Source organism: Haemaphysalis longicornis, unplaced genomic scaffold, assembly GCF_048455015.1.
Source record: "Haemaphysalis longicornis isolate Haplotype H1 unplaced genomic scaffold, Haemaphysalis longicornis Haplotype H1 scaffold_4, whole genome shotgun sequence".
NCBI classification, from domain to species: Eukaryota; Metazoa; Arthropoda; class Arachnida; order Ixodida; family Ixodidae; genus Haemaphysalis; species Haemaphysalis longicornis.
In genome coordinates, this window is record NW_027526361.1 from 91,880,156 (window position 1) to 91,905,381 (window position 25,226).

General features: G+C 47.6%; 1 protein-coding gene across 1 annotated transcript in view; it reads right to left on the bottom strand.

The window, feature by feature from the left end:
• Positions 1-5,534: 5,534 nt before the first annotated feature.
• Alg7 (Alg7 dolichyl-phosphate N-acetylglucosaminephosphotransferase) overlaps positions 5,535-25,226 on the bottom strand; it is a 31,570-nt gene continuing 11,878 nt past the window's right edge. The window contains exons 6-8 of the mRNA XM_077707262.1: positions 18,094-18,282; positions 17,290-17,545; positions 5,535-5,686 (exon numbers count right to left, since the gene is read on the bottom strand). Coding sequence (XP_077563388.1) covers positions 5,621-5,686; positions 17,290-17,545; positions 18,094-18,282 — 511 coding nt within the window. The 3' untranslated portion in view covers positions 5,535-5,620. The remainder of the gene's footprint in view (positions 5,687-17,289; positions 17,546-18,093; positions 18,283-25,226) is intronic.

Here is a 25,226-nt window from a genome sequence, read left to right on the forward strand (position 1 = left end):
AAACCTTTAATTGAGAACCCCGCCTTCAGAGTTGTAGGGCATTTCGTGTCTAATCACCAATTATCTCAAACTAGTTTATTTTTCGATCCCCTTCTAGTTCGATATTCCAGTGCGCGTAGTTCAGCGGGCCGTAGTTCAGCGTGTCAATCCTTTTAATAAATAAAAAAGAGAGAGAGAGAGAGAAAGAAAATGATATTTTGACCGATCTGCTGGTTTACTCTTGTAGAAGACTAGACGTCCAATCTATGCATTAGGCTCGAAAGGCACCACATTTGGCCGCATTGGTCGTCCATGAAACTTGCCCGTTTCATGCAAGGGCAAGTAGTGGCACTCATTGTGAATGAGGCTGGCATCTCCACACGCACTACTACTACTGTTACCCTACCCTCCAAGAACACGTGTTATTGCATTTGCTTGTTTTTAGGATTTCTGATTATCTTCCGCCAAACTATGCTTGCAAAAATTCACTTGCAGAAGTACTGTTGCAGGACAATGCATTGTTTGAGCAAGACACTTTTAAAGCGCCACATAAGTTGGAATAGTAATTATTTCAACAAACTGACCGGAATGATTTTCTTTTTCGATAAAAGTTTCCCGTTTACACCTGTGTATAATAGGTCATTTACTGAGTGTTCGACGGACAGCCAATGCATGACTAAACAACAGGGGGGACAGAGACAATGTACACTTTAAAGCTACAAGTTTACTGTGAACGCTTATGAAGCTTTTTAGAATTTTTCCACTCCTCCAACTCCAAACAAATCTGACTGAATTGCCTCGTGCGCAAAATATGCACATTGTAGGGACATTTTTGTGACCATTTTTTTTTTCGGCCGCAATGAAATGCAGTTAGTATTTGTTCGTTAAAGCAAGCAATTTCAATGAATACGGACTTGATTGCAGTTAAACTTCTACAGAATGATTACTGAAACAATAAGTGAGGATGAGCTCAAAGATAATGAAATGTACTATCGGCGTCAAATAAAACGCGAACACAAAAATATGAACCTAAACACACAAATAGCGCGATTTCTTTCCATGCAAGCCAACATGACGCGTGGCTTAGTTACAAAAACAAAGTTGGGAAAAGTGGATTTCCAAATCTATCAATAGCGTGTCATTATATGAACTCTACGAACAGTATTTTTCAATTTTGCACATTCTGAATCATATTTTCGCGTTCACGTTTCATTTGACGCCAATAGTATGTGTCCTTGGTCCTTTGCTGATAAGAGACTGTGAAGGCCGCATAGAACTTTTAACCATTGAAACATTGCCTACTCAGGATAACACTTCTGCCAATAAATTTCAATCAAGGGAGAACAGAGGAAAAGGTGGCGACACACCAGCTACTTTAACACATTTTATTTGCGGCACTGTAAGGCTAACTTGCGCCATTGGTTGATGCCAACAAAGTGTGATGCAAATTCAAATATTTTTGTAGGCTTGCAGTTGAACTCATCGCGATAAAAATTCAGAATACTATTTCACAGTACGATTTGTACAAATCATACCTGTCACTAAAGTAAAATGTTTTTTTTCTGGCCATACCTGATATTTCGATTTACTCTCAGTTGAGAACTGCACTACGCTTTCGGCATGCTTTCCTTGCTTCTCTGTGCATAGTGTCCAGGGCCCTGTAGAGCTGTTGTAACAGCTGTTGTTTTCTTTCCTGATCTGTCAAGCAACTTGCTTGTAAACTACTCAACTCGGTATTCACTTCAAGGTGATCAACTAAAGACCTCAGTACAGAAGCATTCGGGAAATCAACATGAGTCGGATTGATTGATTGATTGTAGGGTTCAATGCACCGACGCAACACAGGCAATAAGGCGCGCCGTAGTGGAGGGCTCCGGATTCATTTTGACCACCTGGGGATTGTTAACGTGCGCTGAAATCTCGCACACACGGAAGTTTTTGCTTTTTGCCTCCTTCAGAAAAGCAGCCGCCGTAGAACGCGAGTTGGAGGCGAACACAATTATTCTTGAGGACACCACACCGCCCCTGAGTGGCTCTCGTATTAGTGTAACAGCATCAAAAATTAAAACAGTGATTAGATCATGTCCGTTATTTCCTCAAAGGAGCATTGAAAGATCAGGGGCGGTATTCTCAAGTTTTGTCCCTTTTGTGTCCCTTTCAAAAGTATCCCTTTTGACAAGCCCTGATTGGCTAAAAGCAAACAACCGGAAGTGACGTAACGCAAGCGCGGCAAACCTACTGCCAACGCTCACTGCTTAACCGGAAGTACGCCACGAGGAAGGGGTGCAAAAAGGACATTTTGAAAAGGGACAGTTACGAGAATACCGCCCCAGGTGACCTGCTGCGGTGGCTCAGTGACTGAGGTGTTGTGCTGCAGAGCCCAAGGATGCAGGCTCGATGCTGGCCACGGTGGCTGCTTTTCTAACAGAGGAGAATAGCAGAAATGCCGGTGTGTCGAGATTTTTGACACACACTAAATCCCCATGTGATCAAAATTAATCCGGAGCCCCCCATTACGCCGCACGTCATAGCACAGGTGTAGCTATGAACATTTAGGTGAGTTTCAATTCTAGCAAGTTTCACTGCCAAAAGCAAACTAAGCTTACGGCTATGCCATTATGGGGTGCAGCATCTTTATATAATAAATAAAAAGCTCAGCTACGTTTCACCGGGTTTGATGTCCAAGCCCCAACTTCAGTCTCCACACAATAGCATCAAGTCTGTGCACTTATTGTCCGGTTTCGGCTACTATCTACAGCATGTCACAGTGCCCTTGCCATGACATGCATGGCGGTAGGGGTGATTTAAAATCCTTACCTTTAAAGATTACTTCCTTTGTCACATCAAACAAAACCGTAGCGAAGTACAAGCTGCACGATATCTCAAATAAGTCAAAAAAAGTTGTTCATTGTACAAATTTCAAGACAAGCTTGGCGTTGCAGTGTAAAAATGCAGTCAGTATGCACTATGAATTTTCAAAGACTGCATGTTATCTTTATGGTTTTGCTGTATTTGCCACATATTGTCCAAGATCCTAAATTGTTAACAATTATGCTCTACTCTTAATAAAGGTATGCGAAGCTAAAATATGACTTAGAATAGCTTTCTATGTATTTTCAAAATTTATATATGTACTGAAATGCGAATAGCGTTCTACGCTTGTTTTTCCTAAATACATGCAAGTAGAGAAAATGAGGCACATTATGTACTACAGACATACGAGGCTTGATGGCCAAAATTATGGCCACGTTTGTGTCGTGTGTTTAATGGAGTGCCCAGCCCACAGTTCACTTTTTTAAAGCGAAGATTTTTATGCCTCACTGATAATGTCAAAAAGCAGAAACGTACTGCAGGAAAGCCAAGTTTACACAATAAGTTTCACAAACCGATGGTGACGATTAGCGAAGGCACATCTATAGCCCCTCAAGAAAAAAATTGGCCGCGTATCTGCTCCTTTTGTTGCAAATGTCGTCAAAAGACGATAGTCTTTGTAGACATTTGCCAAGGAAATGCCCCCTATTGCTTTCCCGCTCACCTCTCATGCTGTTCCTGTACCGTCGCGCTCATTCCAAGGTAAACACACTAAAGGTTTGCGCAAGGCGATTTGAATTTACCGCGTTCCACTGCTACAGGCCGGGTTCCTCGATGCCAGCGCTGCAGTACGGCGGAGACGCGCGTGAATGGAGGTGGCCGACTAGAATGTTTAGAGAGCAGTGTGGCCGTGCTCCACGTGCGTTCCAAGCAGAACGCAGAACTGGCTAGTGGAACCTTTCGTTGCTGTTGCCGCGTGATTTTTCATACGCCGCCAGGAGGCGGTGGTTTTCTGCAGTAGATGTAGAATATCATTTGCTATCGAAAAACCAAGCATCCATGAATTTTTTAATAAAGGAACACTGTAAATATCCCTTGCGTACTAATTTCCCGTCTTATATTTGCGTAATGTCTTGTTCTTGTTCAACACAGTTGACAAGTATGAACATATAAACTGGGTTTAGATGTTTACATGTGGCTGTGAGTATGTAAGACTATTGCGCAATATCAATTTTACTTTGGCTGGGTGGCTGAATCGAGTCACAGACAGACAGACGGACAGACAGACAGACATACAGACAGACCAAAATTTCTGGGTTTAAGTAGCCCAAGAAAGACTATCGTCTTTAAAAAAAAAGGCTTCCTGTGGTTGTAACTGAACCAGGGTTCCTTGCATTATGCAGCCGGTGTCTATCCAATTGCACCATTCCAACACAGTCAAAACAGCTTTGCGTTTTAACCATCTTTCTCGTAAGAAAGGGGCTTTGAGTTCTTTAAATTAAAACCCACTGTCATTAAATATATGAGTGCTTGGGAATCTTAGCAATGGCCTACAGTCAGTGTCAATATGAGGCTGAATTCAGTTTTGCAAATGTTGCGATTAGGGGTGGGCGGTTGATTGACTAACCTTACGATTAATCGATTAATGTGTTAGCCAGAATTAATTTTAGGTACCTTAGGACCGCACAATGTCCGTCCGCATCCGTGCGCATAGCATTCACAATCGCAAGAAATCACACAGGCACCGGCAGGATTCGAGCCTGTGTCTGGTAGACCAGATAGAGTTAGTGTCAGTCGTCTTATTCATTGGGCTACGACCGTGAGTCAGTAGCCGAGAGTCAAACGGCTTACTCCCTCGCCTGTAACGGTGCGGAGTACCTTAGGACCTCGCAATGTCCGTCCGCGTCCATCCGTGTGCACACCACCATCAAGCGAAATTCGATTTGAGCCGAGAGTTGCAGTTTCATTTACGGAATAATCAAGGTGCAACTCACGGCTCAAATCAGATGTCACTCAGGGTGCAACTTGGATGTCATTTCGAGTCCCCGTACTCCGCACCCTCGCCATCATCCACGAAGTGGAGATGCTGCCATTTTTTTTAATCAGTTGAAGTCATGTCAGTGAACGGAAACAAGACTGCCGCATTGAAATTGTGCAAATTTAGTGTCAAGCGTCACATTCGTGTTCAAATAACCTGCCTGAGGTCACAACAGAAAACGATGCAAGTACGCTCAGACATGATAGTGATTAAAACCGAAAGCTTACAGCCGAGACATACGAGAAAATGGCTGCTCTTAATACGGATTTACAAGGCAGAAAAATTGGCAAGCGGGCACTCGCACCGTTTAGCCGTTGTATAAACTAACTCTGTCGCAAGTAAACCATGGTTAACTGGCGCCCGCTGCAATTGCAGTGAGTGTCCATGTTCCTGATTCTAGAAAAGTGTGAGTGACGAACACGGTGATTAGCGTCTCGCCAGCATCAGCGCCATGGTGGAATGTCTGTGAACACACCGTCGAGCATAGTGATATTATTATTATTATTATTAAAATGTAAATTTTTGGTCATTTTTTTTCTTTTAAAATCAATGTAACCAATTAATCAATCAATTAAATGAAAGCAAGCTGATTAACTGGATTAAATTTTTTAACTGATGCCCAGCCCTCGTTGCAACAAATAAACACGGGGGAGGGGGGAAGACAAACGCACAAACACCGTGACTGTAAAAGACAAACGAAGCAATGTAAAACGCAACACTTTAATGATTAACCACTGCCATTGAGGCAAAAAGGGCTTTGGAAAACAATTGCAGCAAAGAGAGAGAGAGAGACTAGAAGTCATAGAAGAGCCTTGCAACGCCATATCGAATTCCAAACGCTACCAGACTGGAGGCAACCTGGAAAGAGAGAAAAAGTGCCCATTGTCAAAAGCAGCAACTGAAAGTGTCACTGTCACCAAGAAAATTTACCACAAATGAGGATGTTCTGCAGTACAGTAAAAAAAAAGTTTTTAAACAGTGACTTCGAAGAAAACAGTGCCATTTCAAGTTGGTACACAAATAAAATGAGCAGAGTAGAAATTGTACTCAACAGTTTCAATATTTATGTTAAAATTTCACCAGTAAGGCACCATTTACACACCACTTAGCATTTTCGAATTTCCCCCACCCATCTTTTTCTCGTTCAAGCTTAAAGCAATGGCACCACTGCATCACAGGATGATTCAGACTGACCCCTTAGGAAGGCAGTAGAATGGGAGACAAGGATACCAGTGAATATGGCAACAGGGAGAGAAGGAGAGAGAGAGAGCGAGAGATGTTTTGAAAAGGTGGAGAGAAGGAAGAGGTTGGCATGGCCACAGGCTAGTATGGAGATGGCAGAAAAATTCCCAGCCCCTCCGACTTGGATATTAAAGTGCACTGCATTCAATTATTCACCAAGTTACAAACTGTGAGTGAATCTACTGCTCAGCTAGTACTCCAGCGAGGCAGCAAAAAAGAAAAATCTTACAGAAATTCAATTCAAGATGCCGCATGGTGAAGTGAACAGCATGCCTGCTGCGGTAATTGTCGGCAGCACAGTCGGACAGCACAGACAGGTGCCACATATGCACAAGTAATGGAGTATGGTGCCTCATCAAACAACGCAATACCCGCAGCAACTCCAGCTACAGTTACTGTAAAATGAATGGTAGTTCTCAAGCAGTAATTATGCATGTGGCTCCACAGGCAGCAAAGCAAACAGCAGGCATTTGTAGCCCTGTTTCAGTGTCTACAGATAGATATAAAAAAATGATATGCTGAAATGGGAATTAAAATATTAGCCTTCATTTTTCAATACGGCATTCTTGAAGCCATGCATTCCTGACTTTGTGCAGTGCAAAATGGGCCCCCTGAAACTTATGGCCGCTCAGCAAGCCGCCTGTTTCCACTTTTCTGTGGCATGCACGAGGACACCGCTGAGTAGTTGAAAGGCACTCATGCGGTGCTTCGAAATTTATCCTGCTCGTTTTTCTCTGTTTGCATTCTGTACTTGGAATGTCTGCACTTGGAATGTCTATACTTGGAATGCCTGTACTTGGAATGTCTGTTACTTGGAATGTCTGCACTTGCAATGTCACACCTACATACAAATTATACAGATAATTATTTGAAATTTTGGGCACCTCAAAAAGCAATTGGGCTTCAAAGGATGCTCAAGTGCCAATAAAAGGTCTCGGGAATGAGGTGTTGTGCATTGTGTAGTATTGGGCTAGTTGGTGATTCATCTTAACAATAAAGCGCAACAGAAACAAAGACTTAAGCTGAGGCACACAGGACGAGCGCTTTTGCCCTCATGTGCATTTTGCCCTCATGAGTGCCAGCAACAACAGAAATCGCTGTTTGGTGTAAGGCGCGAGTACATTTGTTGTCATTCGTTTCGACCTGATAATTGCGCACGATGAAAGGTTGGTTCAGCCCTGCAATGCATACTTTCTCCAGATGCAACATTTACGGCCTCGTTTAGAACACAAATGTCGTAGAATTACAGTTGTACGAGTAGGAATTGTAGGAACACTGTTGTAATGTTGTAGCACTCATTAGGTGACAGCCATCTGTACTTTTTCTGCGAATATGAGCCATGCAAAAATTTAGATGCAGTACAAGGCTTTGCACCAGTAAGCATCATCATCACCAGCCTATCTACGCCCACTGCAAGGCAAAGGCCTCTCCCGTTACTCTCCAATTACCCCGGTCCTGTGCTAACTGCGACCAATTCATCCCTGCAAACTTCTTGATCTCATCTGCCCATCTAACTTTCTGCCACCCCCTGCTACACTTGCCTTCCCTAGGGATCCACTCTGTTACCCTTAAAGACCAACGGTTATCTTGCCTTCGCATGACATGCCCTGCCCACGTCCATTTCTTCTTCTTAATTTCCACTAATATGTCCTTAACACGCATGCACACACTCAAATATGTGCTGACTGATTCTTTAGAGCAAGAAGCAATAACGGTTAAGAAGAGTAAGCAATAACAAAGCATGTTCGAGCCCGAAAGAAACAGAAAAGCCTATATGAGGTTCCATGTTCCACCTGGCAGGATTTCCACGAAGCTCTAAGCTGCGGGAAGGGAACGTTTGCTGCTGCTCGCCCCAAGGCAATCTGACCTTGCATAAAGGCTTCAATATGTGTTTTTCCTGTAATATCATTTTGCCTTATTCAACTAAACATTTCCATAAAATGTCTGAGAACTTTGTCACACTAACACTTACAAGTGCGGCTCGTGCACTGTTGCGATAACCGAACAGCAAAGGTCTTACGCAGTACATATCTGAAGTACGACACTCACAAGTGTAACCGGCGCACTGTGAGGTATGAGCTTTGATTATCTAAGTGCATTGCTGTACCATGGCCGTGTGAGGAAACATGGCTTGCTAAGGCATTGTTATAAAGCTTCAGGGCAGAGCACTCATGATCAGTGCCACACCACTTGCTGGTTTCGTGATGATCGTCTGTGACACACCCTGGGGCGCTTATACAGACAAATTGTGCCACACTGCAGTTGCGTCAGAACTATCTGTCCTCGTAAATCTCGCACGCCTTGCCAAGACTGTCCCCGCCTGTATACAATGTGTGCAAATGAGAAATCGCAGCCGTGAATGTGGAACATAGCTGCAGCTACAACGGGAAGTTGGCAAGAGCGACACACAACTGCTTGTGAAACTCAAGCTTCTAGAGAGCACGCAGTGCAGCTCCTGCACTAATGGCCTGTTCAGTTATGACGCAAACACCGAAACAAATTTATATGTACAAACTTGAGGGTTCTTGTTCTGTCAAGGCAGAAATACTAGCGTTAATCTTCTATAATGAAGCACACATTTTAATAAAAAGTGCATTTGAAGCTTTGATTATTTTTCTTATTGAATTAACAACCAGCATGTATGTTTAGCTTCATATACTTGACTTGGCCTTTGTGCTATTGCAGCCCCACACTCTAAAAGCCTGCTGCATGCATTTCTGCTAGTGCTTTGATAGCACGGTCACCCACACATTCCTCGCCCTTAGGTAGCAAGGTCTACCTGCTCACGCGGGGGTATGTGTCAGAGCAGAGTGGAAGAGCATGAGTTTTCTCAAGAATTCAGCATTTGACAGTGGCCAGTGACTGGGTCAGAGTCGATCGAGGTAAGCTATATTCAAACATCCAGGCGTCAGACAGGCTTTCTGAATCGCCCTGATGCTTGAATATTGTATTTTTGCGCACATAACCTGCTTTTGAAACAAGCTTTCAAAACCCGCAGCGTCATGTTGCGTCTTGAAAAATATATATATATTAGCATATTGCCCGCACCACTGAATGGTAAATGCACCCTTCAATCTTCATAACAAAGGAGTACTGCAAAATTACATTAGGCTTATTGAGATAACAAATGTACCAGTGTTTATAAAAATTCATTTTCTGTTTTTACATGCATGTAAAGAATGAATTACCGGGAACGAAAATGTAGCCAAAAGATGTGCTGCTCTATGGCAAGGCATATCTGCTTGGTTACATTCAGCTTTCTGCTGGCTTCTCAGAAGCTCCCTTCTTGCTTACTCCAGGGGTGGCATTTGATCTTGGAACAGCAAGCGCACTCACAACATAAAAAGAAAGGCACTGGCTCAAAACTGAACACTAAAACAACTTTATTTCTGCTTTCGACAATAAGCCAGGTAGAATAAAGCTACAGGAAGAAATGCAACAATGGGTGGTGCTGATGCATGGTGCTGAGTGACTTGCATCCACACCGTGGTGAAGCTGCATTTTGGAGTAAGGTTCATGCATTACCTGCACCTAAACTATAAATCTAAAAGGGACACTGAAGTGATATGTAAACATTGCGGGATTACTAGCGCAAATTGTAGTCCGGAGTCCCCAGGCCATGTTTCGACCACTCTAGGCGCGTTTACGCGATTTTATTTAGTAGAAAAATTAATTCGAAAATGCTGTCCTCCTCTCTTTACGCTCGCCCATTTTCTGTGGCGTTCTTGTGTGACGTCGGGATGAGCCGAGCTCGCAATTGGCTGCGCTACTGCACGGCTCCCCGGCCTTCAGACAGAGTCAGTCGGCCCAGCATTTCGACCGCCGGCCGCCGACGGGTCGTCGCAATTCGTTCGCTCAGTTGAAACGAAGCCAGGACACGTTTGTGAATGGAAGAATGTGCCTTTCTTTACTTGGTTAGTTTGTACACTGTATCTAGCTCCAAGTCAAGGTCGCTTCACACAAGCGCTGCACAAGCGCACATGCGACGCTTCGCTGACTGGTACGCCAGTAGGAAAATATAAGGCCTCTTGAAGGCAGGAGAAGAGTCAGCGAAGTCCAGATAGGTACTAAGGAAATAAAATCAACTGATATTTTTACCGTACAGCGTAAAACTAGGGTGTGGGAAGCACTTTTTTGCGCTGGGCGAACAAGCACAGCGGCCAGCAGCACGACTACACATCTGCGAACGCTTTCCCGTCTAAGAAATGCAATTGCTACACGTGAGATATTGTGGAAACTTGGGGGATGCGTACTGCACGAGCGCAAAACAACAAATAGTCACCGAAGCTGCTTGGAATGCTAAAACTAAATAAAAGTGTAAACTGGTTATACATTATACCTTATATTTCCAAGTCCGGCAGCGCTCGCCGGTGGCCGAGTGGTTTCGAGCACTAGGTATGTCAGCGCAAGTGTTTTGCAAGTCACAAGTTCAAATCCCCGCGGGTACGTGCTTTTTTTTTTTTTTTTTTTCCGCCGATGTTTTCTATACTGAGTTCACCTTTTTTTTTGGGCTGCAACGTTCATTGCTCCACGAACTAGTTCACAGAACGCGCGCAGGCTGGCACTGGCGCGCTAGCGTGTTCTCGTTGGCGTGGTGTTGCCATAAGCACCGACTGCTTGCGGGCAGTGGGCACACGCCAGAATCAACAGACCCTTGGCCAGGTGCGAACACGCTTTTAACGATACAGGCATGAGTGGGGGAAAAATGCATGGCATTTGAGCGTCTGCAGGGACGCGGAGGGCGTTCATGCACTGCGTAGGCCTCGGCTAGTGAATGCTACGATTCCAAGCAGTCCTGGGAGGCTTATCTTATTCATTTTACAGCCGACAACATGGCAGAAGCGCGGTACGATGATTACTGAGATATTGAGAATGCCCATCCAACAACGCCATTGGTTGTGTTTCACAGAACCGAAACCGAAACTTGTTTGATTGCTAACCTTGGGCATCGTCCAATCACGGTGCCCCCTCCTCCCAACGTCACAGCCTTTAGTTGGTGCGGCCGCCGCAAACCGCGCATGGTAGTTTTTCTTCTTTCGCGCTTTGTAAAATAATTACCGATTTGCCAACCGGATAAACGATGAAAAGTGTGCTAATTTGAGCCAGTCTACGCAGTGCAAGCAAAAACGGGAGCTTGACAAATTCACTTCAGTGTCTTTCATCGTTTATCCGGTTGACAAATCGGTAATTATTTTACAAAGCGCGAAAGAAGAAAAACTACCATGCGCGGTTTGCGGCGGCCGCACCAACTAAAGCTATGACGTTGGGAGGAGCGGGCACTGTGATTGGACGATGCCAAAGGTTAGCAATCAAACAAGTTTCGGTTTCGGTTCTGTAAAACACAACCAATGGCGTTGTTGGATGGGCATTCTCAATATCTCAGTAATCATCGTACTGCGCTTCTGCCATGTTGTCGGCTGTAAAATGAATAAGATAAGCCTCCCAGGACTGCTTGGAATCGTAGCATTCACTAGCCGAGGCCTACGCAGTGCATGAACGCCCTCCGCGTCCCCGCAGACGCTCAAATGCCATGCATTTTTCCAAAACTCATGCCTGTATCGTAAAAAGCGTGTTCGCACCAGGCCAAGGGTCTGTTGATTCTGGCGTGTGCCCACTGCCTGCAAGCAGTCAGTGCTTATGGCAACAGGCTCACGCCAACGAGAACTTGCTAGCGCGCCAGTGCCAGCCTGCGCGCATTTTGTGAACTAGTTCGTGGAGCCATGAACGTTGCGGCTCAAAAGAAGGTGAACATATAGGTATAGAAAACATCGGCGGAAAACGAAAAAGTTAACTTACAAAAAAAAAAAAAAGCACGTACCGTGGAGATTCGAACTCGTGACTTGCAAACACTTACGTAACATACCTAGCGCCCCAGACGACTGGGCCACGGAGCAGGCTCCGCCGGCCTTGGTAATATAAGGTATATATTGTACAACCAGTTTACACTTTTATTTAGTTTTGGCATTTCAAGCAGCTTAGGTGACTATTTGTTGTATTGCGCTCGTGCAGTAAGCGTCCCCGAGTTTCCGCAATAGCTCACGTCTAGCAATTGCATTTCGTAGACGGAAAAGCGTTCGCAGATGCGCAGTCGTGCTGCTGACCGCTGTGCTTGTTCGCCCAGCGCAAAAAAGTGCTTCCCGCACCCTAGTTTTACGCTGTACGGTAAAAATATCAGTTGATTTTATTTCCTATATTGACTTCGCTGACTCTTCTCCCGCCTTCAAGAGGCCTTATATTTTCCTACTGGCGTACCAGTCAGCGAAGCGTCGCATGTGCGCTTGTGCAGCGCTTGTGTGAAGCGACCTTGACTTGGAGCTAGATACAGTGTACAAACTAACCAAGTAAAGAAAGGCACATTCTTCCATTCACAAACGTGTCCTGGCTTCGTTTCAACTGAGCGAACGAATTGCGACGACCCGTCGGCGGCCAGCGGACGAAACGCTGGGCCGGCCACAGAACAGGGGCCGGCTGACTCTGTCTGAAGGCGGGGTGCCGTGCAGTAGCGCAGCCAATTGCGAGCTCGGCTCCTCGCGACGTCACACGAAAACGCCGCAGAAAATGGGCGAGCGTAAAGTGAGGAGGACAGCATTTTGGAATTAATTTTTCTACTAAATATAATCGTGTAAACGCACCCAGAGTGGTCGAAACATGGCCTGGGGACTCCGGACTACAATTTGCGCAAGTAATCCCGCAATGTTTACATATCACTTGTGGGAATCGTGGAGAACCGCGACCTGCGATCCCGAGCCAGCGCGCGCTTCGGGAGAGACGCTTGTGCGCTGGAACCGGTCCGGCGCTCCGCTGGTTCGTCGGCGTCCCCCGAGAGATGGCGCCACCGATGTGTGCGGGGATAGGCGCGCGGGCGCGGGCGGCGCGAGCGTGCGCGCACGGGAGAAGGGAAGTCTCGTCGGAGACCCGGTCGGGACGAGATCGGCGGAACATCGCGGCGATTGCGGATACCATGCCTCTCAGGTGGGAGCTTTGTTTGTCGCGCGCCGTGAGTGCCTACCTCCCGTTCGTGGTCACGACCCGGACGGCGTGATTCGTGAACGCCGCCGAGCCTTGTGCTCGCATGCTTTGGGATTCCCCAAATAAACGGCTGTGCTTCGGCACTACTGTCTACTGTGTTCTCGTATCGGCGAACCTCGCCGGGCTGCCGTAGCCATGGGAGCCCGCGTGGTTGACACGCCGGGAGCTAGCGTGGTGGCTTACGCCAGGACTGGCTAAGGCCCCCGAGGAACCCCACGTATATCCCACATGGCGCCCGAACGTGGGTCTCGTATTCGGACGAATTTGCTAGCTAGCTAGCTAGACGAGGTTGCTAGCTCTCCGAGAAATGCGTTGCTGCAGTCGTAGCCCGCTACCCTTTGTCCGGAAGACTTCGGACGAAACGCCTCGCGCCAGTCGGTTGCAGGCAGACAGTTATGATGCCCGATACAGCCGTGACGGCAAATGCGTAAACTTCCCTACACGCACCAGGCGGTGAGTCAGTAGGATACCTCCGAGCACCGCAGTCGCGGCCCGCTTGCGAGACGGGAGGTGCGTAGGCCTTGTTCCAACATGGCGGCGGGTCGCCTTCCTCGTAGCGCCGTCCCCGCGCAGTCGCGCCGGCGGCGCCGGTTGAAGTTTCCCCCAGGCGCGGCGGACACTACCGAGCGAGAATGCGGTGTTTGGGAGTTCGCAAGCCGCACGATGAGCCCGCCGCTACTGCGCTTCGAGTCCGAGGCGGAGTGTTTGCCGATTTGACGCCTGACAAAGAGCGAGGGGGATCACTGAAGAATCAGTCTCCTCTCGCTGCGGGGGGAAGCGGGAGCAATGGGACCGTTGTCTCCGCGCTTCCGGAGTGCGTGCGTCTCGATGCCGTGAAGTCTCCGCTTGAGATTGCGTTTAGGCAGTAAGAGCTTCGCGCGGCTCGGCAGCGGGCTCGTTGGTCGCGAGAGATCGCCAGTCTTAGTAAGAGACGGACTCTCAGGCGACCTATACCGGTGATGTGCGCCCGTAAGCCGCTGGTATTGCGGTTGGCGCTGGCTCTACGGCAGCTTGTATTGCTGCGAGTGAGTTGCAGGAGCCCGCCTGCTTGATGCTGACGCTGCTTTGCCGACCAACGCACCAGGCCGAAATAGCTCGGACGGGCGTTTCGATGCCGACAACCCGTAATAGTCAGGCGAGCTGCCTCCAGGCGGGGATGGCGGCTGGAGCACAGTTGCCGGACTCGTGATTCCGCGAGCAAGCGAACGTGCAAGGGGGAGTCCCCTCGGGCATCTTTGTTACCCTATTTGGCGAGATCGTCGATAAGGTTTCCGGCCAGTCACAGGAGATTGCGGAGTCCCGCTGCTCCCCACTTCAAGTTCGGGAATCGTTTAAACTGGACGGTGAGAGCGAGACCTGCAGCATACGGATACCACCGGGAGCCACGCCAGTCACCACTGCCACGGACAGCGAGGATGGCCTGCTGAACCACCGGCGGGGCCGAGCGCGGTTCGTGGAGCTGCTACTCCAGTTGCTACTCCGGCCTGCCGGGCGGCAGCCAACCGTTCGGGAGGACCTGCGGCCGAAGCGGCCACGGAACCCAGGAGGCGGCGGTATCTGGCGCCTACGCGAGCGGCGCGAGCCTTCGGGCAGCCGCAGTGGGCGCGGCCGTTCCTGTTGCCGCCTCGAGCTGGGAGTGGGGGTCGCATCATGGCGCGACCCCGGCGTTCGTCGGCTGCGGCTGCAGCTACCCCCGGGCCTGCCAACCTGCTGTGCTGCCCAACCGCGAGAGACTTGGAACCATTGCAATGTGTTTGCGGGTTTGTGAGGCGAGCATCGCGACGGCGGCATCGTGTGGCGAACTTTGGTGTGGAGTGGCGTTCGGTGGCTGTTTTGCTGACTTGAGACGTGACGAGTGTGGTGCACCGTGGCGTCACTTGAGCTCAAGTGGCGTCCAGTTTTAGGGGGGAGGAGTGTGGGAATCGTGGAGAACCGCGACCTGCGATCCCGAGCCAGCGCGCGCTTCGGGAGAGACGCTTGTGCGCTGGAACCGGTCCGGCGCTCCGCTGGTTCGTCGGCGTCCCCCGAGAGATGGCGCCACCAATGTGTGCGGGGATAGGCGCGCGGGCGCGGGCGGCGCGAGCGTGCGTGCACGGGAGAAGGGAAGTCTCGTCGGAGACCCGGTCGGGACGAGATCGGCGGAACATCGCGGCGATTGCGGATACCATGCCTCTCAGGTGGGAGCTTTGTTTGTCGCGCGCCGTGAGTGCCTACCTCCCGTTCGCGGTCACGACCCGGACGGCGTGATTCGTGAACGCCGCCGAGCCTTGTGCTCGCATGCTTTGGGATTCCCCAAATAAACGGCTGTGCTTCGGCACTACTGTCTACTGTGTTCTCGTATCGGCGAACCTCGCCGGGCTGCCGTAGCCATGGGAGCCCGCGTGGTTGACACGCCGGGAGCTAGCGTGGTGGCTTCCGCCAGGACTGGCTAAGGCCCCCGAGGAACCCCACGTATATCCCACACACTTCAGTGTCCCTTTAAGACTTGTCAATTATTGGTGCGGGTTACCTGCATGACAATGCGCTACCATGCGCTTCAATGAGTCTCTGCCAGCGTGAATCTTGCTTCATTTCATATTGCATCATGTCAGGAAGGCCACCAGCTACCTCTGCACCGACTTGCTTTTTCTTTTTTATGCAATATGTCAAAGCAGTAAACACTACTGTGCCCTTTGGGAGAAATGTTCGGGCCGGGATTTTTGTCTGCCACCTTCCTTCACTTGCATCTCCTGCCTCTATCCAGCCCATGCACTACCTTTTCCAAGGTGTGCACTGTGCTGCTTAGCTTGAGAACCTTCTAGAATGAGACAAAAAGAGTCTTTATTTCTAGGGGTGTGCAAATGCCGAGTAGTACCTTTTGAATTGGATATCGAATCGAATTCGAAAAAAAAAAAAAAAGCCGAATATCGAATTGAATGTCGAATATCAGTTTTATTTCTACAGGCCTCGATTTTTCATAGGTTTTTGCGCAAAAGCAGAAGATACTTCGCATGTTCCGAAGACATGACGTTCTTTTTCAACCCGGAGAACGCAGTTTTCAACTCGCTTCGGCAGTACTCCAGGAATCCGGAGCGGGCATAATACGCAAAAAAAAAAAAAAAAAAAAAAAAAAAAAAAAAAACGACTTGCACTTTAGTTGCTGTACTGCAATCATAGGCAACGACTATACAGCGCCTCGTAACTCAGAAGCGAGCACTTTGCAGGCATGAACAACAGGGCGTGAAAACACGGCACAACCACAATCATGGACCACGATGAGACACTTCTTTGGAAGCACATGGACAGCGTGAAGCGTGAATAATATGTAGCGTAAGGAAAGCTCACACTACAGTCGCCGTGGACAAGCCCGCACTATCCACTGTGGTCTAAAAAACAAGTAAACACGCAGTAACTGTACACCAACTACATTACAAACAGCCAGAACCACTTTTGATTTTCAATTAACGAAGGCGCTGTCAAAACGGAGGCGCTGTCAAAATGGTGGCGGTTTTTACTGGAAGCTGCCCTAACATGTAAACATCCGGTCGCAGAATTCAAAATGGTAACCAGAATGGACGGCGTCGGCTCGAAAAAAAGATGTTATCGCTCCAATCGCAGATTACTCTCTGCAGCGGGATAAAATTTACGGCCTCTGCAAGGCGCGCTCGTCAAAAGCACGATTTGGATGAAACTTGCCGAGCAGACAGTGTAGCAGCAGTGTGTTAGTGTGCGCCGACATCTCTTGCTTTTGCAAAGCCATGGAATGTTCGGAAACTCCACTCAACTATTCGAAAAATCAAATAGTAGATATTTGATTCACGAATCGAATTATTCGCAGAGGTACTATTCGATTCGTATTCAAAATAATTAGCGGTACACAAAACCTGACAACAGCTCACGGGTTCATTCGTACACATGCACGCATCCTTTTTCTCAAACAGCTTTTTGGTCTTTGGTCGCGGGATGAGCAGTTGTGACACCCCCTTGTCCCTCTCAGGGATCAGGGTTCTGCTTGTAATTCCACGGTTCTGCTTGTAATGAGTGGGGTGGCCCCCCCCCCTGTTGCTTATGAGCAGCAGGCCCATGAGCCCACCCAGCTCCTGGCACGGGTGATAGGTGAGTCACGATGATGATGATGATGACGGTGATCACCGTGACAATGCAGCGCACTCTGCCACGAAAAGCTGAAAGCCCCTGGGTGGTGCCCCCACCTGCATGGCCAGGAGCACGGTGGTGAGGGACTGCTCATGCCGCTTGCCTCCCCGCACCAGCACCAGGTTGATGAGGGTGAAGTTGCTGCACTCCACCTCGTCCTCTGCACTGCCTCTGCCGTCCTTGTGCACCGGCCTGCACTGCACCAGGCCCATCATGCGGTACAGGCGCAGAACCAGCCGGCCCAGGGGGTCCAGCGAGGACACCCGGAACCGCACCGTGCTCGCCTCCATCAGGTCCTCCTCCGGGCAGAACCTGCACCACAGCGGCAGCAGCAGCAGAGGGGTGGTCCACCAACAAGGTTGTTGCCGCAACCGAAGTACCACTCTGCAGGCACCGGTCCATTAGTGCAGTGGACGGGCCCACCTTTGATTACCAGGACCACTCAAGGGACAGGGATGATGCCAGGTCGATGGCAAGGCGGTTCATTTGAACATGCTATGCAACCCTCCGAGTCTTAAACTAACGGCCATTTTCTTATTACGGCTGCAGAAAAATGGAGGCAAACATAACATCAGCATGCAGGATGACACTTTCTGCGACGCATCACGCATACAGCTTCTTTGATTTTCATAATGTGCAAGTAGCGCTTAACTGCTGCTAACTGGTGTCTTACGAAATGTGCCATCAAAAGCTGTATCCTACTGGAAAATCAAACGTCAATATTTCTGCAAAGGACCAGGGGTGACCATTTTCAGATTCGGCATCTCCCAAGTGTTCCAGATGCTTTCCCCATTTTTCACTGAAAGCACTTGCAATAGGTGCACCGCCTGTATCCATCACAAGCGCTAGTGACTAGTCACCTGGGCAGCCGGTGCCGGGGGCAGGGCACCAGGTGGAAGAGCTGGGGCACGCTGTACAGGAAGTTGAACACTTGGGGCAGAAAGAAGAGCAGCATGGTCTTGCTGAAGTGGCCCAGGATGCCCACCACCGCAAACGTCATGCCCGCAAAGTAGCAGAACGTGTCCCCCACAAACACCCGCGACGGGTACCTGTGAGGGGAGAAGGGGGAGCGAGGAGACCGCCGCATGAGGCTACAAAGCGTCACTGCATTGCATCCAATCATACTGACAGGTTCTCACGGCTTTGCATGCTTATAATACTGCCAAGGCACTCGTTATAACATTCTTTGTCGAGGAATCGGCAGTTCCTGGCTGTTAATGCTGCAAACTTGCTTCCAGACCATGTAGATTTCAATTCATCCATACGCAATTCAAAATGTTCTTTTAAGCAGCAGCGACCATAGTTTTGACGATATCACTATGTTCGTTACTCCCAAAGACTCCAGTTAACCCTTCTACATTTATCGAACAGGTTGGGGAGAGCTACCAGCCATTTGAGAGTCAACTGGTATGCATCTAGACGGTAACTCTTTAACGCCATCCTCACTGTCAACACGACACCACTGTGAAAGGAAATACCGGAAACAAAAGTGCTAGCAACAGTTTCCAGTGGAGTTTTGGCTACTGCGATTAATACTCAACATGTCAATATCTGCATAACCCCTTTTCCCCCATTTCAGAGCCCTGAAAAATCAATTGAAACTCACATTTAAACAAAAAATACTTTGGCACTTTTCATATTGAACAGCTTTCTGCCTTCAGCAAACTAACCCACAGTCCAGGTAGCCAGCATATACACTTACTACCTTGTTAACTCAAAGTCGTAAAGTCCGCAAAAAATTTCAATATAAGCAAGGCTCAGAGTTAACCCGATTGCGCAGAATGCAGAAATTCAAGATTCAATTTCACATGTGTCGCTCATGTAGCGCAGCGAAAACAACGAGCAACCATAAAAACCTCCTTCGTGTGCTTGCAAGGGATGGGTCCAGCCATTGTGCGGCTTACCAATAAACCCGTGGGAACCCACGCACAAGTGACACCACCCATGGGTGCCATGGTGTCAAACGTTGATATTACTCACACCGCTGTTTGACACGTTAGGTAGAAAACTGTCACACCGCGGGAATTTCAAATTTGTCGTTCGTTCATGACATGGGAGCTAGGTGTTCGCATCAGGGGCGTAGGGAGGGGGGGGGGTTATGGGGCTTCAGCACCCCCCACCCCCCCCTAACTTTTGTCGTGCTGTCATGCACGACAACCTGCGGCGGAAACCATTCTACGATTTCGTCTAGAACACAAGAAATCCTGCGCTGAAATCACACCCACTCTCCCTTAGTGCCCCGTTTCCCTCCTGGCATGCCTAACTCCTATGCAAGGCCTTCATCTACGGGAGTGTTCTTTGAGCTCCCGCTCCACAATGCAATGGAGACACCTTGCTCAGAAAAAACTAAGAGAGATTTGCGGGCGAATCTGCAGGCCTGGCGGCTTCAGTGCCTCCATGCCAGTGCACTAACCGGTGCGTTAACGACTTCGGACTCCGTCCCCCCTTCACTCTACATGGTGCGAATTTACCTGTGAATTTGCTCCTGCAGTGCCATTCGTATGGCTAAATGATCAATTGCCACAGCTACAAACACAGATTGTTTTGCTGCACGAGCAGCACCGCAGCAGTGGATTTTCAGGTAAATTCACACTGTGTAGAACGGGCTTTTTGTATAAATGTACACTTTGTTGCCCGTGACACTTTTGTTGCCCTGATCAAAGTATAATCTTCTATATTTCCATGACAACCGTAAATTTTGACGTATTAGTTGTGTGACTAATTTTGGTGCAATTATTCGCAGCACGCAATGGTTGCCAAGCTTCTCCTATGCAATATTTTGGCATAAAAGACTGAGGCTTTAAGACTTGTCCCTAACCATCACATATGTGCAAAAATGAAGAAAAGATTGCTTAAAGGAGCCATGAAGACAAAATACAAGTTGGGTTTATTAGAAAGACTGCTTAATCCCGATAACAATGATACCAATATCATCGCAATCTTCGAACAAATAACAGAGATATTAAAGAAAACATGTGAAGCAGTCGCGACCCCCTAGCCAATTTCCCGCAACTTTTCTATGACGTCACGGAACCTTGTTTGTGCGATTGACGGCCGCCTAATTGACCTGTCGAGACGACACATGACTGGATGTCTCTAATGGGGCCTTTAGTTCCATTTGACCGCATCACTTGATTGCTAACGTGCAGTTAACGCACTGAAAATTATGTTTTATTGTTGGCCCGTATGACGTCATTCTTGCTCATAACACGTCACTGTGGCGCAAAATTTGAAAGTTTTTATATACTTCTTGCTTTTTTTTCGTTAAAAAACATCTTTTGTGGCTGTAATGGAGCTGAGTGAGATACTGAATCCTAGTTCTTTCAAATTAAACGAAGTTGTATTTTCTCTTCATGGCTCCTTTAATGACAAAGCGACAAAGTACAACGCCCACCCACAAGTTGTTTAGTTTGTTCGTTCCATATTTATAATGTCCGCTCCGTGCTTTGTTAGTTTTAGATGAATTAGCTCTTTACTGCCACGTTTTTTCTTTATTTTTTGATTGATCAGAAATGCAACGCACCGACGCTGCACAGGCGATGAGGCGTGCCGTAGTGGAAGGCTCTGGATTAATTTCGACCACCTCGTGATATTTAACGTGGGCCGAAGTCTCAAACACACAGGCATTTTTGATTTTCGCCTCCATCAGAAAAGCGGCTGTGGCAGCCGGGAATCGAACCCACATCCCTGGGCTCAGCAGCACAACACCTTATAGCATCTTCGATAAACCGCACTGGTGCACACAGGGGCCCACCGGTGTGCCTTTTAATCCTCGATAAACCAAGGCACACCGTCGCGGGGCAATTTTCGGTTGCCCCGCCACGCACCGAGAGAGTCAACAAGGTGCCGACGTGCAATGCCAAGATACATTGCGAATGACGCCAAGTATGTGGCTTTCTCCGCCGTCTTCTGCAGCGACGGCGCATCGTTGCAGTTGTGAGAGCGGAAGGAGCTGTATAATGTTGCTAACAAGGATGACTTACATGCAAAAACATAAGGCAACGATACGACAGGCTCTGAACGGGCGGTAACAACGGCCAGAAATTGTAAATGAGGACGCGAACTTCGTGTACTGCACGCATTGCCAGCTAGTTGGAGATTTGGATTCGTTTCGTTCGATTGAATAATCATGAACAGACACTGGAGGGCCTTGGCCATAAAGACCTACATGCTTTGCAGTAGCAGAAGAACGAAACAAAACAGGCACTGTCATTAGGGTTCTAACGAAGATGAGAAGCAGCTTGTATGTCGCTGTTTAGTGGAAGCAGTGGAAGTATGTTGTCGCACATCTGTGACAGATATGGGTTGTGTACATATAATGATTGGCCATCCATAAATGTCACTTTCTAGTAGCGCTGTGTCACATTACGCTGCTGTATTTCCACTTGTGAACCCTTTTATGAGTTGCTTTCTTAGCTTAAGAGATGGGGCTCGGGTAGAAGTGCTCAGTTTGTTCTCGATCAACACTTTGTGCAAGTGCACACCGTCACGGGGCATTGCGCACCGCGCCAGTTTTGGGGGCGACCCCAGTGTGTGTTTATCGAGGACGCTAATTAGCCACTGAGCCACTGCGGTGGGTCTTTCATGTTTTTTGCTTCCAACGTTTGTTAAGCATACATGTTTATATACGTTCTAGTTTTATATTTATTTAAATGGTATTTTTTCCAGGGTGTCGAACCGGAACCGAACCGAACCGAAAACCGGAACCGAACCGGTATTTTTGCCGGAACTGAACCCGAACCCGAACCATTATTTTTTGAGCCGGCTGAACCCGAACCGGAACTGAACCGAAAAAATAAATAACGGTTTCCGGTTCTCGACAAAACGGTTCGACCATCCCGTTATTGATAACGGGTGGTAAGTGTCATTAGGGGCTTCTTTCTTTCACGCGCCATCAACTTCGCAATCTCTCGCTCACTTTTACCCGTTCAATGAATCAAAACGCTCCGAACACGCTCATCACGGTCACAACATGGTGACAATTTGATTACTTGATTGATTGTGAGGTTTGTTAATGCGCCGACGCAAGGCAGGCGATGAGGCGCACCGCAGTGGAGGGCTCAGGATTAATTTTGACCACCTGGGGATCTTTAATGTGTGCCGAAATCTCGTACACACGGGCGTTTTCGCTTTTCGCCTCCATCAGAAAAGCGGCCGCCGCGGCCGGAAATCGAACCCGCGTCTTTCGGCTCAGCAGCACAACGCCATAGCCACAACATGGTGAAACGACTGCACACCAGTATAGCAATTAAGTCTCCTAATTGCAATGGTATGTTGCTGATGGTCGAGCAAGCAGGGTGCAAGGCTTGGAAGAAGAAATGTCAAACTCTTGGCAGCCTGCACGATGTTTGAAGCACCGAATTCACCCTTCCCGCGGTCGCCGGTGCGCCTGTCACCACGCCCCCACAAGGGGCCTTAAAAGGCTCAATAAAACGTTTGTCGCTCTCTCTTTCTCCCTCATTGGGACAGTGCAAGTGCAATCAGTCCACGAGATTGTTGCACTGTGTACCAGCCAAGGTTCAAGCCCTACATTTGCCTATGCCTATTTACAGCAGCTAAATAGTGTTGAAATTTTGGCTTTTAGGTACATGCATAATCACAAGAATTAAAACAGCGCCACTAACGGGACGCACGAAGAAAGGGACGCACATATGTTTGTTATTGGTTCGAGACATCGGCTTTATACAAGCGAGGCGAACCTCACGAAACGAGGAAGAGGGGAAAATAGGGCGAAGGGGCCGGAGAAATAAGATTCTTAAACGTACTGCACGGGGAAAGAGAACATTGATTGATTATGAGGTTTAACGCGCCGACGCTACACAGGTGATGAGGCGCGGCCCAGTGGAAGGCTCCGGATGAATTTTGAACACCTGGGGATCTTTAGCGAGCGCCGAAACCTCGAACACACGGGCGTTATCGCTTTTCGCCTCCATCAGAAAAGCGGCCGCCACGGCCGGGAATGGAAACCGCGTTTTTGAGGCTTAGCAGCACGACGTCTTAGCCACTGAGCCACCGCGGCGGGTGAGGTAAGCGAAGATACGTGTCTATTCGAAATTCTAGAGACTGTGTTCTTTCGAATGGACAGGTGTGCCCAGCGTTGGGCACTGTACGTTTGGTTTCGCTGATTTCCACTAGCGTCTTTGGTAGTCTCTTGTACAGGTAAAGCTGCTCTTCACAGGCGAATAAAACGCCATGTTGTGTGCGCGGGCGTGTGTTTGCGCGCTTTACGTGGAAGTTTTCTTTGTTGATTGTTTTGCAGGCAGCATTCGCTCTTGATTGTCGCAGTAAGCCCGATAACGAAGGGGCCGCAGCCCCTGGTCGGCGATATTTTTCCGCCGCGTCATCTTACATGCTTGGCCAAGGATCCTAAATGGACCATGAAAACGAAGCCCTACCTTGCCTTATTTGAAAGATCTGCCTTTGGTGACTCGTTAAGGAAGTTGTTTTTACAAGAAGTGGTGAGAAACACCGAAAAAACTTTCAAATTTTCTGCCACCCAGCATCAGCAGTGACGTAACAAGGAAGTAATTCAAGCAAAATGGGATATGTCTTAAGTCATTATTAGCATCTAAGCAGTACAATGAAACGAAGAAAGGGGCACCAATAAATAACACACTCATGTCTCTTGGCGGCGGCTTTGTGTAGTATCTAGGATGACAGTAGGGGTGGTGAAAAAGAGGCTGGTACATTTTCTGTTACACCTGGCCAATATTTTCAAATTTGACAGTAGTATTGCAGCTCATTTTCAAAAAACCACTAGTTCGAGTGAAGAAAAAAAGTACTTCAGTTTTGATGAATTTGAAGTATACAAAACTGATTTTTCACGCCTTGCTAATAATTCAGTTCTGAACCGGTTCACGAACCGGTTCAACACTCCGAACCGGTTCGCGAACCGGTTCGTGGATAGAATTAGTCGAACCGGAACTGAACCGGAACAAAATAAATTTACCTGAACCCGAACCGTAACCGAACCCGTATTTTTTTCGGTTCGACACACTGATTTTTTCATAATTAGACAAAACAGAACATTGGAGACAGTGATAGCGATTCTGCCACAATTCTGAGAACACATGAATAGGTATTTTAAATATTTTGTTTTTCTTGTTCTTCGCAGTTAAAACTTGTGTATTTTCACTTAAGAGTTTCAGATAATAGTTATGTATATTATTATGAGACATTGATAAGCTCAATGTAAAGAATACGCTAGATGAGCTGTAAATGGGATCGTCATCAAGGTGGGAAGATGAAGATGTTGACGGAAACGCGCGTGTAGCTCAGCCCCTTGCTTGGGCGGTGCTCTCTTCTACCATGCCTTCTGTAACCGGTAACTTGTAAATAAGTACGTTAAATACACTTCTATAGATACCAGTCTACCTCATATCAATATTATCAGTTAATAGTTATGTATTTATTATACATATTTTTAATCTCTTGAAAAATCATATGGAGGTGGTCGAGGTGCAAGAGTTCTGTCTACGCCCCTGGTTTGCATGGAGACATTATCAGCGGCCTGCAGTGGACTTTTCTGTCCTCTCTGTCAACATTTTGAGATATTCGTGGTCCCTCGGAAAAATGTTTTGAGATAAAAGGGGGAAATACATAGCACCTATGAGAGGTAAAGGTATGGCGAGGAAAATTTTCGACTTTTCTGGTATTTCGAGATACGCAAGTTCGCGTTAACGAGGGTTTAATGTGGTATTTCTGTTCTATTATTTTCTCTCCTTCTAAGTAGCCCTTGCTCATTTTTAACCACAGACTTGCGGGTAGCAATGCCTGGCCTTTGAGTCACTCTGCACATAGGAAAATGCTGCTTATAATAAACGAAACCTCTCAACCAATCCTTTTTTAATAAAAATAAATTACGAGGCACCTTGAAAATATGAAATTCCCATTTATTATAACACTATCCCCCCATAATAAATTTTGTATCCGTGTGCAAGTCATAACATTTGTGCCCGCACATTTGGCAGCAATATTACTCGAGGTCTGCACA